The sequence below is a fragment of the Macrosteles quadrilineatus genome, unplaced genomic scaffold, assembly GCF_028750875.1.
Source record: "Macrosteles quadrilineatus isolate MER2022 unplaced genomic scaffold, UCM_ALF_1.0 Scaffold_1__1_contigs__length_201487025, whole genome shotgun sequence".
Lineage (NCBI taxonomy): Eukaryota > Metazoa > Arthropoda > Insecta > Hemiptera > Cicadellidae > Macrosteles > Macrosteles quadrilineatus.
This window is the reverse complement of record NW_026542594.1, coordinates 84,267,460-84,285,111: the sequence shown is the minus strand read 5'-3', so window position 1 is coordinate 84,285,111 and position 17,652 is coordinate 84,267,460. Positions and strand designations below refer to the sequence as shown.

The following is a 17,652-nucleotide window of genomic DNA, read 5'->3' as shown; positions in this document are numbered from 1 at the left end:
GGGCTTAGTATGAATAATGGCGTATTCAATCATAAAGACCAGTTTAACATTTCCTATAATAAACATTCCCGTTATTATGTGAATAAATGTGATTTCCTTTCCCACTGTATGAAACCACCACACTACACTACACTACCACAGCGCTTGCTTGGTTGTACCCAATGACGTGACTTCGAAAAAGGCTGACGACAGACGGTGCCGGCTGCTGCTGACTGCTGCAAATTGCTAAAGATGCTACGCTTCGGCTTCACTGTGTTGTGTTGTGTGTTGTGGTGGCCGCTGCTGGTTGGTTAGAGAACTAGAGTGGTGTTTCATTCAGTTTCAGTTTGTTGTGTTTTATCATCACGGCATTGTCCGATTTATTTAGGTGCTAAAGTAGTTATGAAGTCTTTACTTTCCAACCCGGCTGGTTGGAAAAGTTTAATTACATTTACGGTTTTATTGTTAGCATGGGTTTCTGGATTCGCATCTAGACTTTTTGCTGTAATCAGATTTGAGAGCATAATCCATGAATTCGATCCATGGTAAGGTGGTCAGCAATCAAATTCTCTATACCGTAGTCCTATAATTTAGTGGTAACAGGCTTCTCTGTGTATTTTTAATTATTAGAGCTATTCGGCTCAATTACTTGGCTAACTCTAGTTAAAACTTACAGTAGGTATTAATAAATATCAACTAAGTTTAGGCCTAAGTTAAGCATGCTTGCCGTAAATTGGCGTTTGCAGTTTGTATGAATAAATAAATAGGCTAGCCTATAGACAATAGACAAGTTTATTAGTCATTAATTAATTCACAAGAATTACAATAGACATCGTCAATCTAAACAATAGAAACATTATTTATAAACAACTATAAAATTTAAGTCTTTGTTTACAAATTGTAAATTGAAGAAATTACTTAACTTGTACATAGGATTAGCTTTACACCAAGAGAGCAGTTTTTTTGAAAATTCATTTAAGGGCAATGCACGAAAATCAACTGGAAACATGTTAAATATTTTGATCCCCAAGTGGGTATGATAGTTTTGAGATCTAGACAGTCTTACTCTACTTACATCACTAAAATTTCTATTTCTAGTTAAGTGGCTATGGACATTTCCTCTTAAAACATGTTTGTTTGAGTTCTTTTTCACAAAAATGGAGACTTCATAAATATACAGATTTACAACAGTTAATATACTAGATTCTATGAACAGAGATTTACAATGGTCTAATCTTTTGGCACCAGTAACAATTCTAATGACTTTTTTCTGTATCAATAACACCTTACCAATACCAACTCCATTACCCCAAATCACAATACCAAATCTTATGATGCTCTCAAAAAATGCAAAATAGGCTAATTTCAAATAGCTATTAGTGACATGATTCCTTAAACTGCTTAATAAACATTTGACTCTGGATAACCTTGTACAGATAAAATCAATATGATGCTGCCAAGACAGCCTATTGTCAATATATATACCTAAAAGCTTAACAGAACTAAAATCACAGATGTCATGGGTTGAAACCAATAAATTGTCAGTTTTGTCAACATTTAAAAGCAAGCCATTTGCAGAGAACCACTCTGTCGATTCACCTAAGGCATTTTCTGATAGGCAGTGCAACTGCCCTAAGTCACTGTGCTACAGAACAGTGTTGTGTCGTCTGCATAGATTGTGACATCACTACAAGAAACATTAACAGATAGATCATTCATAAGTATTAAAAATAAGATGGGGCCCAAAATTGAACCTTGCGGAACTCCAAAATTAACATGAGTGACTTGCGATGTAATACCATTGACCTCAACCATTTGCCTACGATTACTAAGATATGACACAAATAAATCTAATTCACAGCCTTGAAAACCATATAATGAGCTAATTTGTCTACAAGAATGGGATGATTAACACAGTCAAACGCTTTACTCAGATCACATAAGGTGATCTGAGCAAAGCACCTATCCTCTAAAGCGTTAAAAAGATTATTTACAACATGATCCACCGCTAAAGTTGATGAAAGACCTAACCTATAAGCAAATTGACAGTTACTAAACAGATTACTATGTTCAAAAAAATTACATACCTGGTTTTTGACTATTTTTTCCATAACTTTAGCCATTGTAGAAATACATGAAATGGGTCGGTAACTGCTAGGCAAATTTTTGTCCCCTTTTTTGTACACCGGGACAACCCTTGACAATTTCATAAAAGATGGAAAAACACCCTCTATGAGACAGCGATTTATACAATAAGTGAAAGGACTTAAAATAACAGAACAAACATTTTTCAATAAATTACTCGTTAACCCATACGCATCTCTAGTATCAGAATTTTTTAACGACACAATCACATTTAAAATATCTAATTCTGATACCATTGTGAATTTAAAATCAAACACAGGTTGAGCACTTTTTGCCACCATTTGATGAGCATTGCTTTTTGACACATTCACTTTCTCACAGATTTCTTCCACCGCCGTGGAGAAGTAGGAGCTGTAGTCATCAGGGGATAGCGCTGACATATTTTTCTGCGTGGACCTCCCAGCAGCTGAGTTAATTACCGACCAAGCAGTCTTGCACTTATTGGTAGACCTCTCGATGAGTTCTTAGTTTTTTCTCTTCTTTGCTTCTCGGATAGCAGTGCGATACTTGCCCTTTAGATTTTTGGATAAAAAAAGAATGTCCTCATTACCATACATTTTATACACATCTTGATAAAACAGTATTAATTTTTTCATTTTTTCCAGCTCTGGGGTGTACCAGTAAACTTTATTTTTGAGAGTTCTATTTTTAAACACCTTCTTCTTCACCAAAGGAAAACAATCATTAAAATTAGAGAAAAAACAGTCCCAGAACAGATTGAAACTTTCTTCAGCAGATAAATTAGGGTCAAAAACCAAGTCCCAACTGACAGTGCTAAGGTTCATAATAAGGTTATCAACCATAACAGGCGTGAATCTTCTGGTCCATACTTCGCCGTCTTTCTGAAGTTGACGTTCCGCAGAAATTTGAGAATGTTCCAGTATTAACGCATCATGGTCCCCTAACAACGGGTTTACAACACTTATAATGGCTCTGGTGAAGGTATCTGTAGGCCTAAGCTTAAGGAACTTAAATACTTTATGAATAATTTATGCCTAGGCCTATAGCCTATGTGTTCCCATATTTAGAAACCCATTGGAGCTGAGATCACTTTAGAGCGAATTAAATAATAACGATAAGTAGGCCTAGAGTCGTCAAGAGTCGTGTGCCTGTTACGCAAGCTTACCAAGCTAGTAACTCCACAATATTTAAAGGTGGTCTACCACGCTCTTTTCCATAGCGTGCTGAGTTACGGCCTACTGCTCTGGGGGCATGCGCCTAATTGTAAGGATGTACTCTTGCAGCAGAAGAAGGCTGTCAGGACTATAACTTTCAGCAAAAGACTGGACCACTGCCAGCCTCTTTTTGTAGAAACAAACATATTAACGGTCTTTAGCCACTTTATTCTACTAAGTGCAACATATGTTAAAAGCAACATCCACAAGTTTCCAACCAGAGATACCGTTCACAAACACCAGACAAGACGAAACCATGAAATTGACATCCCCTTCTGTAGACTTGCTAAGACGAAGAATGCCTTCCCGACCATAGCAATTAGGATCTACAACAACTTGCCCCAAGATATAAAAAACCTTGAAATAAAGAAATTTAGCACTGCCCTTAGGTCCTGGCTAGTAACCAAACCTTTTTATAGCCTTGACGAATACTTTGAAACAGTGAATAAATAGGGTTGATCCACCGCATAAGGGATTGTATGTATATATATTGTAAATAGATTTTATCAAATAGTATTTTATTATGACACAACCTATCCGGCAAAGCTGGTCTTGGTGAAGAGGAAGGTAATCAGGTAATCAGGTAGTAATGTTCCTAGTTAGGTACTTAGAACAAGCTGATTTAAATAAACTGTGTTAAAAGTGAAAACAATTAAACTTAAAAGTCAATAGCCTAACTTAAGTAGCCTGCCGTACAGTAAGTTTATGTACCCAAGTTGAAACAGGCCTAGTTCAACCTTAATCTAAGTTAGGTTACTCCTTTCAGGGTAGGCTAGTGGCGTAACTAGTCTGACTGTTCACCAATGCAAGTATTCCCCGTGCGCCCCTATTCTTCTGGACTCTTTCTCCCCCCCCAAATCTCCAACGAAACTTAACAATGACATTTCTTCGTACTTGTACACTTCCTGGATAGGCTACTAACTTATTTCACTATGTACATACGACATTATACAAGCTCTAACCAATTAACTTAGAGAAAGATTGCCCTAAGTTAAGAAATATAATTTATTAGTAACTTGGGCTAGTAAGTTAGGCCTACAGTACCTTAATTTTAAGTTAAAATAAGCTTATTAAAAAAAATATTATTGCCGGGATTAACTTACCGGGTTGCCCCATCAAAAAGGGGGTCCGGGGACCCCTGGAAAAATTTTACTTAAGTTAAATTAAAGTGAAAATCACACATTTCTACATATCTTGTAATGAATTTTTTGATTATATTTGCTTGTAAGTCGTCCATATAACTTAATCTTACTCAATTACAAATTCTAGAAATATTTACAGAATGTTATTTTTTAAATACCGGTAGGTACCGGTACTTTTCAAATCAATAACTTGTAGCCTACATTTAAAATGAGAATCATAAAAAAAAATATGCCGCACCATCCATAGCCACTGGGCGACAAAATCTTAGCTCTGGGCGACACTTGTGTCTCCCAGTTAACATGCCATTTTATGCCCTGGATCGTTCACATGCAAACGCGCACTTGGAACCAACGTCGCCAAACGCGAAGCTTGTAGGTTTCACTTTAAACGCTACGTTTGCAGGGAGCTTCTAGCTCAATGGTCGCACTGGAGTAGAGACTGGTTCAACTAACGCCGTGTCTACCGCTGTCAGGTGTAGGCTACGGTTCCACATTTTTCAAACGTGCGCTCAACGCGGCATCTAACGTCCTCATGTGAAAGAGCTGTTAGTCTGCAACAGTAGAGTCCTGCAAACTCGGCTGGAAGGGTGCCGAGTTTGTGAAATGCCGTTATCGGGAACTAGGGTTAAAAATAAAAACAAAACAATTTTTAAGCTTTCAACCGCCTTTTTTATTTGTATTTATATTACAAGTCAGTATTAAGTCATCGGATATAGTACAACAAATCCTTGGTACGAGATGCAAATGATTTGACTTGAGCTGGCTTGAGCCCATGTTTGAATCATACTCTAAAAATCACTTATTTTCTGAGCCAGGTGATGGCCCAGTTATCCAGACTGCCAGGTTATCGAGTGCAGAGTTTGCGAGACTCTACTGTAGTTTGCTGTGGGAGGAGGGGAGTATTATTAATGTTAGGTTAGTTTAGGGTAGTAACTTAATGGCAAAAATATAGTCTACAAGTTCAGAGCACCTTAGTAGTGGCAAAAAATATCGTCAACACTCGTTCAAAACGTGTTTACAGTTGGCCCCACTCGTACGGTACTCCCGCACAGAAACGACCGTAACACTTACTCATCCAGTATAAACCTATATTTCCAGACTAATTCTTAATTATACCTACTATTACCCTAACATATTATAAACAGGCTACAAATACATTAGCCTAGGCTACGAAGTAAACAATTTAAAAATGTAGCAGCTAGGCCTACATAATATTTTTATAGAATCTTAATTAGGCCTTCCTACTCTTTGGCTTTAACGTGTAGAACTACCGTTTACTACAAATTAAAAAAATCCGACCTTTAAGACTAATCTAGTTAATTTGTTTATAGGCTAGACATTAAGAATTATAATATCCTGTTGTTAAAATAAAGGATAGGTACTTACTTACTTAATCCTGTCCTCTTCTACCGGTTGGTGTCGAGGTTACAAGGCGCCTCCATGACTTTCTGTCTGTAGTGAGTGGTAGAGCTTCACGAATGGAGCTGCCCCTCTCACGCAGAGCATCCTCTATCTCTTCCTCCCATTTCCTTCACGGTCTACCTCTCTTGCACTTTCCCTCGACTTTGACCCCTTTCATCATCTTCGGAAGCCGAGTTGTGGGCATACGATGAACAAGTCCAAACCACTTTAGTTGCTGTTCCTGTATTGTGGTAGTTAAGGGCTTAACATCTAAAGTGTTTCTTATTGCAACATTCCTTATCCTATCCCTTATAGTTTTGTTCTCTACTTTTCTAAGATACCTCAACTCCATTGCTTGGAGCTTGCTTTTGAGTCTTTTGGTCAAAGTCCAGGATTCACATCCATAGGTCAAGGTAGGCATGAAGGTAGATTTATAGACTGCTAATTTGGTTTTCTTTGAGATTTCTTTCTTACCTAGAAATTGGTTTCTTATGCACCAGAAGAGGCGACTTGCTGCTGCAACCCTTCTGTTTATTTCTTGTTCTATTTTTCCGTTTTCTGCGATAACTGAGCCTAAATATTTAAATGTTGATACCTGTTTCAAGGGGCTATTTCCTACTGAGATTTGATGGTTGACCTTTTTCCCACTTACTGTATAAAGAATAGGTAGGCTACGGTACCCAACTTATGAAATGTTATTGCCTGGATAGTTTGTAATAATAAAGATAAAAAAATTCCACTAATTAATGCAACGTTTATCACACAATGAGCAAGCAATATAAATTATAAAACACTAAAAGGGCCCAGCCGTCTGAGTTGCCCGTCGACCAACTAAGTTGCGCGTCACATATGGCAACTGTCAATGGACACTGGTCAACAACTTATATACTGGTAGCCTAAGTCAAATAGGCCTAATCTTTAAATGTTAAAACAGCATTGCCACAAAGTGAAAAATTCAAACAACTATTGTCTGCAAATTCACTAACATAAACACCACAATAGTTATTTGTGTAACTAGTGGGCAAAGTGGCACTTTGCTGCACACGGAATGATCTCGAGTGCAGCAAAGGCCTTTTGCACTCGTGTTACACATTATATTTTTCCTACAGTCACTATAAAGCATATAAATAATTAGTCTTTCAAACACCATACAACACGTTTTTAGGTTCAGCTGGCAACACAAATGGTGCCCTAGAGAAAGTAGTACCCGCGGTCCGTATCACTCCGCTATTTTTCCTCGACTTTAGACAAGAAATGTGCTCCGCGTTTTGAGAATATAGTTCCGTATGTTTTTGTAATTTGAAGTGGCTACCGCGCCTAAAAAAATGCTTTAAAGGTATTTTCTTGTTTATTAAGATCGTAGAAATGTTTGAAAAACATTTAAAAGAAAAGTCTAGAAAGTTCAGAAATACCGAAACTATAAACACAAAATGACAGGTTAAATCGTAGTTATAATAGTCAATCAGCTGCTCATAGTATTATTATCTTTAAGTGTTGCCAACCTATTTCCAAGCGTACACGGATTACGTGCATAATAGAACCACGCTGTTTTGTGTTGTTTCGTTGGAATCCTGATGTGCGGCAAAGTATAAATATGCAGCAATTAGCAGCTTTCTTTACTATAAACAGTACAAGGAAGCCAACTTTGTCGGGTGACTGTAGGAAAACACTTTTTATTCATTATAAACCTGATGGTAGTAGGCCTTAATAGTATGTTGATTTGCTGTTAATAGAATAGTTTTCACTAAGTTATTGTTCGGCCGTACAGCGACCTGCGCAAGGATTTATCGCGCATGTAAGAGGAGGTCGCTTTCTAAGCAGCTGACCTATACAATCTCTGCAAATGGAATACCTAAAACCTTCTCAAGTATACACAAAAGTTAACCTTATTGTTGATTTTTTTACAATAGGCTATAAACATATGATGGGGTTTAAAAATTTGTTGTGGGATAAGCTTTAATTATTTCAATTTAAGCTAAATTCTTTCAACATTTTTAGGTTCAACTAAAACTATATGCAACTTACATATTTTCAACATTTTTAGGTTCAACTACAGAGCTACGGCTTACATGGTCCAACATGGATTCTACAATTTCCTCAACTGGTTTGACGAAAGAGCCTGGTATCCTCTGGGCCGAATTGTAGGTGGTACAGTGTATCCTGGTCTTATGATAACATCAGGTGCTATACACTATGTGCTTCACACACTCAACATTCCTGTTCACATCAGGGACATTTGTGTCTTCCTAGCTCCCATATTCAGGTAATGTTGTATTGATACATTGAGCATGGCCTATTTTTACTTGCACACAACAATGCAACAATTACAGTACTCTTATTGTCATCAAGACTGTCCAAGTTTTAAAGACTGCTTAAACATTTTGTTAAGACAAGCACTTTATGTTTGCTAACTTTTATACTTTATACTAGGTAGCTGTTACCCGCGAGCTTTGCCCCGTTTGACTTCATAGGTTTTAATAAAACTGTTGATTGCCGTACCAGTTTGGATGGCATTTTGAAAGTCTTTTCATGGTTACATTGGAAAACAAAATTTTACTTATAAGTTGTCAGGGTGGAGGACTAGTAGAGTATTAAAATAAAATGTTTGACTAGGCCTATGTCCTTTAAGCCTGTGGTTATTGGCTCTACTAATGAGACAAAAAATCAGCTCAATTGATCAAGTAGTTTTCACGTTATTGACATACTCCAAACATTAATATATCTATAATATTAGTTCCATCCATCCAAGTCAATGACTTAATCAGTAGGCTAATGCACTAAAATTATTAACTTGCTAATCCGTTTCCCAGAAATTTCTTTGGGAGAAAACAAACACAATACTTTTTATAAACATTTTGGAAAAATTAAGTCAATATGGTAAGTTCTGCACTTAAAAATTAAAATTACGCTATTCACTCAATAGGTACTACAAATTATTTATTTAATTTAAAATGTAAACATAACTTTAAACAATCCAAATTTGACGGTTCACATTGTGTATCACAGCTTGTTGCTTCTTAGTTCTTTGAATATTGCAGAAACTCCATAACCAAATTTTTTTATTTTTTTGCAGTTGTGTGATTTCTGCACCCAATGATGTACCTATTCCAATTTGTTCATCAGTAATAGGCTATTCTAAAAAGTCAAAATAAAAAATTAAAAAAATTTGTTGATCATGGGGTTTCTACAAAAAACAATTCATTCAAGTTAGCTGTTGTTATACATTAAAAAAAAATTAATAGTGCTCCACCCTGTTGGTATATTTTGCCACTTTATAATGCTATTGAACAGATGCACAAAACTCACTTGTTTAACTGAAACAGCTATTAAGATGCTTTAATTCTTTTTAAATGTGAATAATCATAAGGTTAACATGGGAAACTCCAGAGCCACAGATGAGAGTAAAAACTACTTAGTTTTCCTATTTAATGCATAACCCTTTCAGTGCTATGAAACGATATATCGTTGTTTTAAAAAATCTCTAAGGGACATAGAGAGGAAGGTTATTTTAACAAAAAGTAGCAAAACGGCCATTCGTGACCTGCATGTTCATAGGATACACTAACAACCACTTAGCTAAAAGATTCGCCCAATCCGATGATTTCGAGGTGTATGTTTAAACCAAGGATTATGAACACCTCACTATGCCCCAGTGGTTGTAGTATATCTCTACAAACACACAGGTCACCAATTATTTTCCACACAGGACGGGAATCGAACCCGAGCAGACGAATGCCACTGGCCAAGTGACACACGCCCTAGCCTTCTCGGCTATCTGTGCTTGAAGACTGAGGAGTCAAAAACCGGTATTTAAGCTGACGCCACCGATTGCGAACAGATAGCGCTACAGATGGTTGTTCAATGCGTTACTAGGTAGCAGCACTAGTTAGTCACAGACTATTTAGATGATATTTTTCAGTTGAAACACAACATTGATCATAAATGCGCTCCTGAGACTTTGCTGCAAAACATTATTTTCCCTAAAATGGCTATATTACGATAACCTCGTCCAACTAAATCGAAGTTAAATTCAATATTACATTGTAAACTATATGTCTTTTGATTTTATGCGTTTTTGGTTTCAAACAATGCTATTAGAACATAAAAATGTATAGGAAAACCAGGAAAATTACAACTAAGTTTTATTTAATGTTTACTACAAATACCGGGATTTATCTTTGTTATATATTTTCTTATTGTCTTGTTACTAAAAATTAACCTAATTAATAAAATAGTGACAACATTACAGTTAAAATTCAACAACACAGGTAATGGAATTGAAAGGCAAACAAAAAAGCCTTACGAAATACGAATTATTGGCCTACCACTGAAAGGGTTAAAGAAACAGTGTACCATATTTCAGCCTCCTAGGTAAATGGGAAGCAGGAGAATTAGTGATGAGTGAGTCAGTCAGTCAGTAAGGGAGGGTTTCACATTTTATAGGAATATATATATCAATTGTACCTGACGATGGTCTATACATTTTTGTTTTTGGCAATACAGTTCTGATTTCTCATTATTAGGCTTACCTTACATATGTCATACTTAGGTTACTTTGAGTTAAAGTAGGCCTCAGAGTTTATTTTCTTACCGTACTTCTGGATATTGATTAATTAAACTATTAAATAATCTGGTACCTTTTCAATATCTTTTGATTTTATTCCTTGGTTTGTTAAGAAAACTTAACAATTGTGTTTTGTTTTTAAACCTATACTTTTAATTATTTACCACAGTTTATTTCACTGACTTGCTATATGGCCAAGGAACTGTGGAGTGTTGGAACTGGTTTGCTTATGTGTTGTAGTTGTACTTTGTTTTGTTGTATTTAGTTGACAGTGGACTCACAGCCATCTTCACCTACCTGCTGACCAAGGAACTGTGGAGTGCTGGTGCTGGTTTGTTTATGTGTTGTAGTTGTAATTTGTTTGGTTGTATTTGCTTGACAGTGGACTCACAGCCATCTCCGACTACCTGCTGACCAAGGAACTGTGGAGTGCTGGTGCTGGTTTGTTTATGTGTTGTAGTTGTAATTTGTTTTGTTGTATTTAGTTGACAGTGGACTCACAGCCATCTCCGACTACCTGCTGACCAAGGAACTGTGGAGTGCTGGTGCTGGTTTGTTTATGTGTTGTAGTTGTAATTTGTTTTGTTGTATTTAGTTGACAGTGGACTCACAGCCATCTTCACCTACCTGCTGACCAAGGAACTGTGGAGTGCTGGTGCTGGTTTGTTTATGTGTTGTAGTTGTAATTTGTTTTGTTGTATTTAGTTGACAGTGGACTCACAGCCATCTTCACCTACCTGCTGACCAAGGAACTGTGGAGTGCTGGTGCTGGTTTGTTTATGTGTTGTAGTTGTAATTTGTTTTGTTGTATTTAGTTGACAGTGGACTCACAGCCATCTCCACCTACCTGCTGACCAAGGAACTGTGGAGTGTTGGAACTGGTTTGCTTATGTGTTGTAGTTGTAATTTGTTTTGTTGTATTTAGTTGACAGTGGACTCACAGCCATCTCCACCTACCTGCTGACCAAGGAACTGTGGAGTGCTGGTGCAGGTTTGTTTATGTGTTGTACAGGGTGTATACCAACCGGGAGAACCGGGAAATAACCTCGAATTTAAAGGGACCTGGAAAAAACGGGGAATAGCCAGGATTTTTGGACCGATTCCGGGATTTTTATTTTAGCCCCGGTAGAAGATTGTAGTCATAAAATGCGTCTTGCCGCGATTGCGGGCGACGACGATGACGTTTTCGTGACCGCGGGAGACGACGATGATGTTTCCGTGACCGCAGGATACGACAATGACATCTACACGTCCGCGGGAAATGTTCATGATTTGCCGCTATTGCGGACGACAATGATGACGTTTCCGTGACCGCGGGAGATGACGAAGACGTTTCCGTGACCACTGGGGACGACAATCATGTTTACATGGCTGCGGTAAATATTCATGATTTTGCCGTGATCGCGTACCTCGACGATTACGTTTCCCTAACCGCAGGAGTCGATGATGTCTACACGGCCGCAGAAGATTTTCATGATATGCCGTGACCGCAAAAATCGACGATACATGATTTCTACACGGCCGCGTGAAATGCTCATGATTTTGCCGCCATTGCGGCCGACGACGATGACGTTTCCGTGACTGCGGGAGACGACGATGACGTTTACGTGACCGCGGGATCAACGATGATGTATACACTGCGGCGGGAAATATTCATGATTTTGCCGAGATCGCGGACGACGACGATGACGTTTCCGTGACCGCGGGAGACGACGATTATTATGTCTACACGGCCGCAGTTGCTTATGATTTTGCCGCGATTGCGGCCGACGACGATGACGTTTCCGTGACTGCGGGAGACGACGATGACGTTTACGTGACCGCGGGATCAACGATGATGTATACACTGCGGCGGGAAATATTCATGATTTTGCCGAGATCGCGGACGACGACGATGACGTTTCCGTGACCGCGGGAGACGACGATTATTATGTCTACACGGCCGCAGATGCTTATGATTTTGCTGAGATCGCGGATGACGGCGATGACATTTCCATAATTGCGAGAGGCAATGATGATGTCTACACGGCCGCGGAAGATTTTCGTGATTTGCCGTGACCGCGAAAGGCGACGATGATGATTTCTACACAGCCGCGTGATATGCTCATGATTTTGCCGTGATTGCGGCCGACGACAATGACGTTTCTGTGACCGCGGGAAACGACGATGACATTTCCGTGACCGCGAGATCAACTATGATGTTTACACTGTCGCGGGAAATATTCATTATTTTGCCAAGATCGTGGACGACGACGATGACGTTTCCGTGACCGCGAGAGACGACGATAATGTAGACACGGCCGCGGGAAATATTCATGATTTTGCCGAGATCGTGGACAACGACAATGACGTTTCCGTGACTTCAATGATGATGTCTACACGGCCGGGGAAGATATTAGTGATTTGCCGTGACCGCGAAAGACGACGATGATTATGTCTACACGGCCGCAGATGTTCATAATTTTGCCGCGATCGCGGACGACGACGATGACGTTTACGTGACCGCGGGACCAACGATGATGTTTACACTGCCGCGGGAAATTTTCATGATTTTGCCGAGATCGAGGACGACAACGATGACGTTCCCGTGACCGCGGGAGTCAATGATGGTGTCTACACGGCCTCGGAACATTTTCGTTATTTTGCCGCGATTGCGGATGACGATGATTACGTTTCCGTGATCGCGAGAGACGGCGATAATGTATACATACCGCGGGAGATGTCCAGGATTTTTCTATGATAACGTAAGACTGTGATTACTTTTACGTCACTGTGGGAAGCGACCACACGACCGCAGGAAATATTCAGGATTTTGCCGCCGTTGATAATGTGTTCATAAAAAATGAAGATAATATTTAGGATTTTGCTGCCATTGAGTGAGACGATGTTTCCATGGCCTTAAGTAATGATGATAATGAAAATTATTACTTAGTAAGGATTATTATTTTTTCAACACTAGCTTACTGGACTTGAAACAAATTTGATGTATATTGTATACTTAAGCTGCAAGTCTTAAATTGATTATAGTTTATGTGGAACCAAACAGATACGCGGAAACCTGGAAAAACTTTGAAAAACCAGGAAAAAACCTGGAAAAATCCGGGAATTTCACTTTAATAAAATAGTATACACCCTGTTGTAGTTGTAATTTGTTTTGTTGTATTTGGTTGACAGTGGACTCACAGCCATCTCCACCTACCTGTTGACCAAGGGACTGTGGAGTGTTGGAACTAATTTGTTTATGTGTTGTAGTTGTAATTTGTTTTGTTGTATTTGGTTGACAGTGGACTCACAGCCATCTCCACCTACCTGCTGACCAAGGAACTGTGGAGTGCTGGTGCTGGTTTGTTTATGTGTTGTAGTTGTAATTTGTTTTGTTGTATTCGGTTGACAGTGGACTCACAGCTATCTCCACCTACCTGCTGACCAAGGAACTGTGGAGTGCTGGTGCTGGTTTGTTTATGTGTTGTAGTTGTAATTTGTTTTGTTGTATTCGGTTGACAGTGGACTCACAGCCATCTCCACCTACCTGTTGACCAAGGGACTGTGGAGTGCTGGTGCTGGTTTGTTTATGTGTTGTAGTTGTAATTTGTTTTGTTGTATTTGGTTGACAGTGGACTCACAGCCATCTCCACCTACCTGCTGACCAAGGAACTGTGGAGTGCTGGTGCTGGTTTGTTTATGTGTTGTAGTTGTAATTTGTTTTGTTGTATTCGGTTGACAGTGGACTCACAGCTATCTCCACCTACCTGCTGACCAAGGAACTGTGGAGTGCTGGTGCTGGTTTGTTTGCAGCCTGCTTCATAGCTATTGTTCCTGGATACATCAGTCGCTCAGTCGCTGGCAGTTACGACAATGAAGGCATTGCCATTTTTGCACTTCAGTTTACATATTACTTATGGGTAAGATAAGTCAATATTTTCTGTTTATAATTGATGTAAATGACAATAAAACCTCTATATTTCAGCCCTCGGTAATACAGACCCTGCAATAATCAGCTTAATCTCATCACTTGTAAAAGGCCTAAATGGAATTTGAGGTACAATGGAATTTTAAATCTACGGTACAATGTAGAACAGTACTATATAGCAGTGTGCCTGTTCTAAGGACAGGGATCTTGTTGTTAGTTGGAACCTTTTTATATTCTGAACAGCAGTTTGTTTGTATATCAAGTAGGCCTGGATGCATTTTCCAAAAATGCAGACAAAACAATTATACACAACTGTCGGTAAGACAATATCTGGCAGTTTAATAGTGTAAACGTGAATCCGTTCTAGATACGTCGTTAAATCCACTCTTATGTTCCCAACCGGAGACATTGGTTGGGGCACCTAATTTTAACACGCCTAAAACAGAACATATCGTAAAAATAATTTAAGAAAATAATTTACGGGTGAAATTGCCACGATCAAATAAAATCAAATCAAATCAAAACATCTTTATTTTCTTTACATGTACATGGGTACAAAAATAGTGTCAAGTATAAAGTAACAGTACTAAACTAGCCTAGATATAAATAAATACATTTTAAGTATGAATATTTATTCAATGAGTTCTTCCATTGTATAAAGCGCCTTTCCTATTAAATGATTTTTTTAAATTTAGCTTTAAATAATTTATATTTTGATTCCTCTTTTATAGAGGCAGGCAATTTCTTTAGAATTAGTGATCCAGCAAAAGTCGGTTTCTTTTTGGAGAATTCCAGCTTATAGGTTGAAGTTACAATATCCTTTTGATGTCTTGTAACTATGTGACACAACTGGCTCATATTTTATGCTGTCTCTTTTAGCTATACTTGCTATTTCAAAAGTATAAGGGGGATATTAGGGGATATTAGCAAAGTTTTTAAAGTCCAAAAAAGTATTATTAGAGTGATGATAGGGGCAGAATATGGATCAAGCTGTCGTCGTTCTTTTAAGGAATTAAAAATAATGCCATTGACCTCTTTGTACATCTATGAAACAGTAAATTTTGTTCATTTAAATAATACACTTTTTGATGAATTTAGACCCACTCATAGTTATAATACCCGAAACCCAAATCTGCTAAATTATCCAATTCATAAACACTCTCATTTTGAAAAAAACCCCATCTATAGGGGGATTTGTCTATATAATAAGATCCCCTCAAAAATAAAATCCTATACACCACAAAAATGTAAAATTTGGACTAAATCATTATTGGTGGAGAAATCATATTACTTCCTGGTAGATTTCCTAAATGACCGTGACATTAATTGACCATTAGTTTATGTAAAATATGACACAGAATGTTTTTTTCTCTGATATGGCTTCAAGATCTTCATTTAAATTTGTCTTTTTTCTAACTTGTTTGAATTGGTAACTTTCTCTCAATTGCGCTGTTCTTGTTGTATTTTGTTGTAACTTATTACTTTTAGTTTTTACAACTTATTGATTGACCATGCATCTGTTCACCATTGCCTTTGTAATGAAGAATGTTTTATGCAATAAAATACTTATGACTTATGACTTATAAGCTGCAAAAACTGTTAACATATTTATATTTTTAAAGTGAAATTTAACTGATTCATCTTTTTTAAGGTGGAACATAGTTCTAATGGCTTTTTCTTGCTTGGTTAGAATTTCATTTAAATTTTTATTTGTAGTTGTCCCATACAGTCCAATGTGAGAATGAATATGGGCAAAATATATTTTTTTGACTGCATCTAAATTGCACAAATAAGACATTCTTTTCAATACGTACACTCCAGAATTAAGCTTTTTTAATAATTTTTCAACGTTTTTATTCCAACTTAGATGTTCATCTACATAGAGACCTAAAAGTTTGGCTTCAGAAAGTTGTCCTATTGATTCTGAATCAATGTTGAAATTGGGTTCAAGTTTATATTCACTTTGTTTAGTCGAAAAAGAAATGAAGTTTGTTTTTGTTAATGTTGTATTAAGGTTCAGAATATTATTTTTTTAGAAATTGCTGTGTATTAAACAATTCTACAAAGGCCGAAATTTCCAACTTATCTTTACCTTTCCCCACCACTGTTAAATTTGAATCATCTGCATATAAACAAATCTTACTCTTTTGAGGATTAACAATAATTTTAGGCAATTCTTTTATATAACATAAAAACAAAATTGGTCCCAAAAATGAACCCTGTGGCACCCCCCCCTTAATTTATGAGAATTAAATGTAGTTAAATAATTGTTTTTGTTTGATTTTATTTCAACAAATTGCATCCAACCATCCAAATAAGATTGAAACCATTTTAAGGGGACTCCCACTATTCCAAGACTCTCCAGTTTTTCTAGCAAAATTGAATGACCCACACTATTAAATTCTTTAGAGAGATCCATGTATATCCCTAGAACATTTTCACCGTTTTCAATTGATTCTACAATGGACTCAATGAAGTCAGTTGCTGCTGTTAATACTGATCTTCCATTTCTGAAACCATGTTGAGCATTATCAAATAACTTATTTGCTTCAAGATACCAATCTAATAATCTACCAATCTAAAGTACATTGCTTTCTCATATACTTTTGATACAGCAGGGAGCAATGAATAAAAAAAAATTATTGTTGTGAAACAATCTTTTTCATGGTTATCAAAACTCAAGTACAGTAGCCTACAATTTGAGACACGCAGAATCTCAAATTTCCTGGCATGGATGGTACATTTGATTTAATTTACAGTTACAAACTATTCTACATGCGATTAATTAAATCAGTTTAGTTATTTAAGTCACAAGGTTATTAATCTCACTTGGTAGGGAGATCATCACAAAACAGTGTTGAACTTGTTGAAACATGTTTTTTGATTGTTAGCAATAAAAACACTTACAATGAACTTAAAACACATTTCCGAAGATCACACGATCGGAAACCGCTATTGCCGCGATCGGGCATGACGACCTTGACGTTTCCGTGACTGTGGGAGGTGATGATAATGTCTGAACGGTCGCGAGAGATGTTCTTGATTTTGCCGCGATCGCGGAAGACCTCACCCGTCAAAAGACGCCGGATTACTGGAGTGCCGGAGTGGCGCAATGCCGGATTAGAGAGGGTCTACTGTACTGCTATACACAGATGTCATAGTTCAACTCATCTTGCAGAATAAGCCTCATGAACACTGGAAATCACTTCTGCCGATCATAACTGAGAGTTACTTGTTGAAAAAGAGAGGTCAACTGGCAATATTGATTAATAATATTTCCCAACTAAGTGTCACATTAAAAACAATAACTGCTATGATGCTAAAGCAAGGCAATTT

General features: G+C 37.6%; 1 protein-coding gene across 1 annotated transcript in view; it reads left to right on the top strand.

The window, feature by feature from the left end:
- The first annotated feature begins 223 nt into the window (after positions 1–223).
- The window catches only part of LOC128983699 (dolichyl-diphosphooligosaccharide--protein glycosyltransferase subunit STT3B), a 67,791-nt gene continuing 50,362 nt past the window's right edge, over positions 224–17,652 (top strand). Inside the window, exons 1-3 of the mRNA XM_054403099.1 lie at positions 224–524; positions 7,887–8,105; positions 14,131–14,308. Of these exons, the coding sequence (XP_054259074.1) occupies positions 382–524; positions 7,887–8,105; positions 14,131–14,308 (540 nt within the window). The 5' untranslated portion in view covers positions 224–381. The remainder of the gene's footprint in view (positions 525–7,886; positions 8,106–14,130; positions 14,309–17,652) is intronic.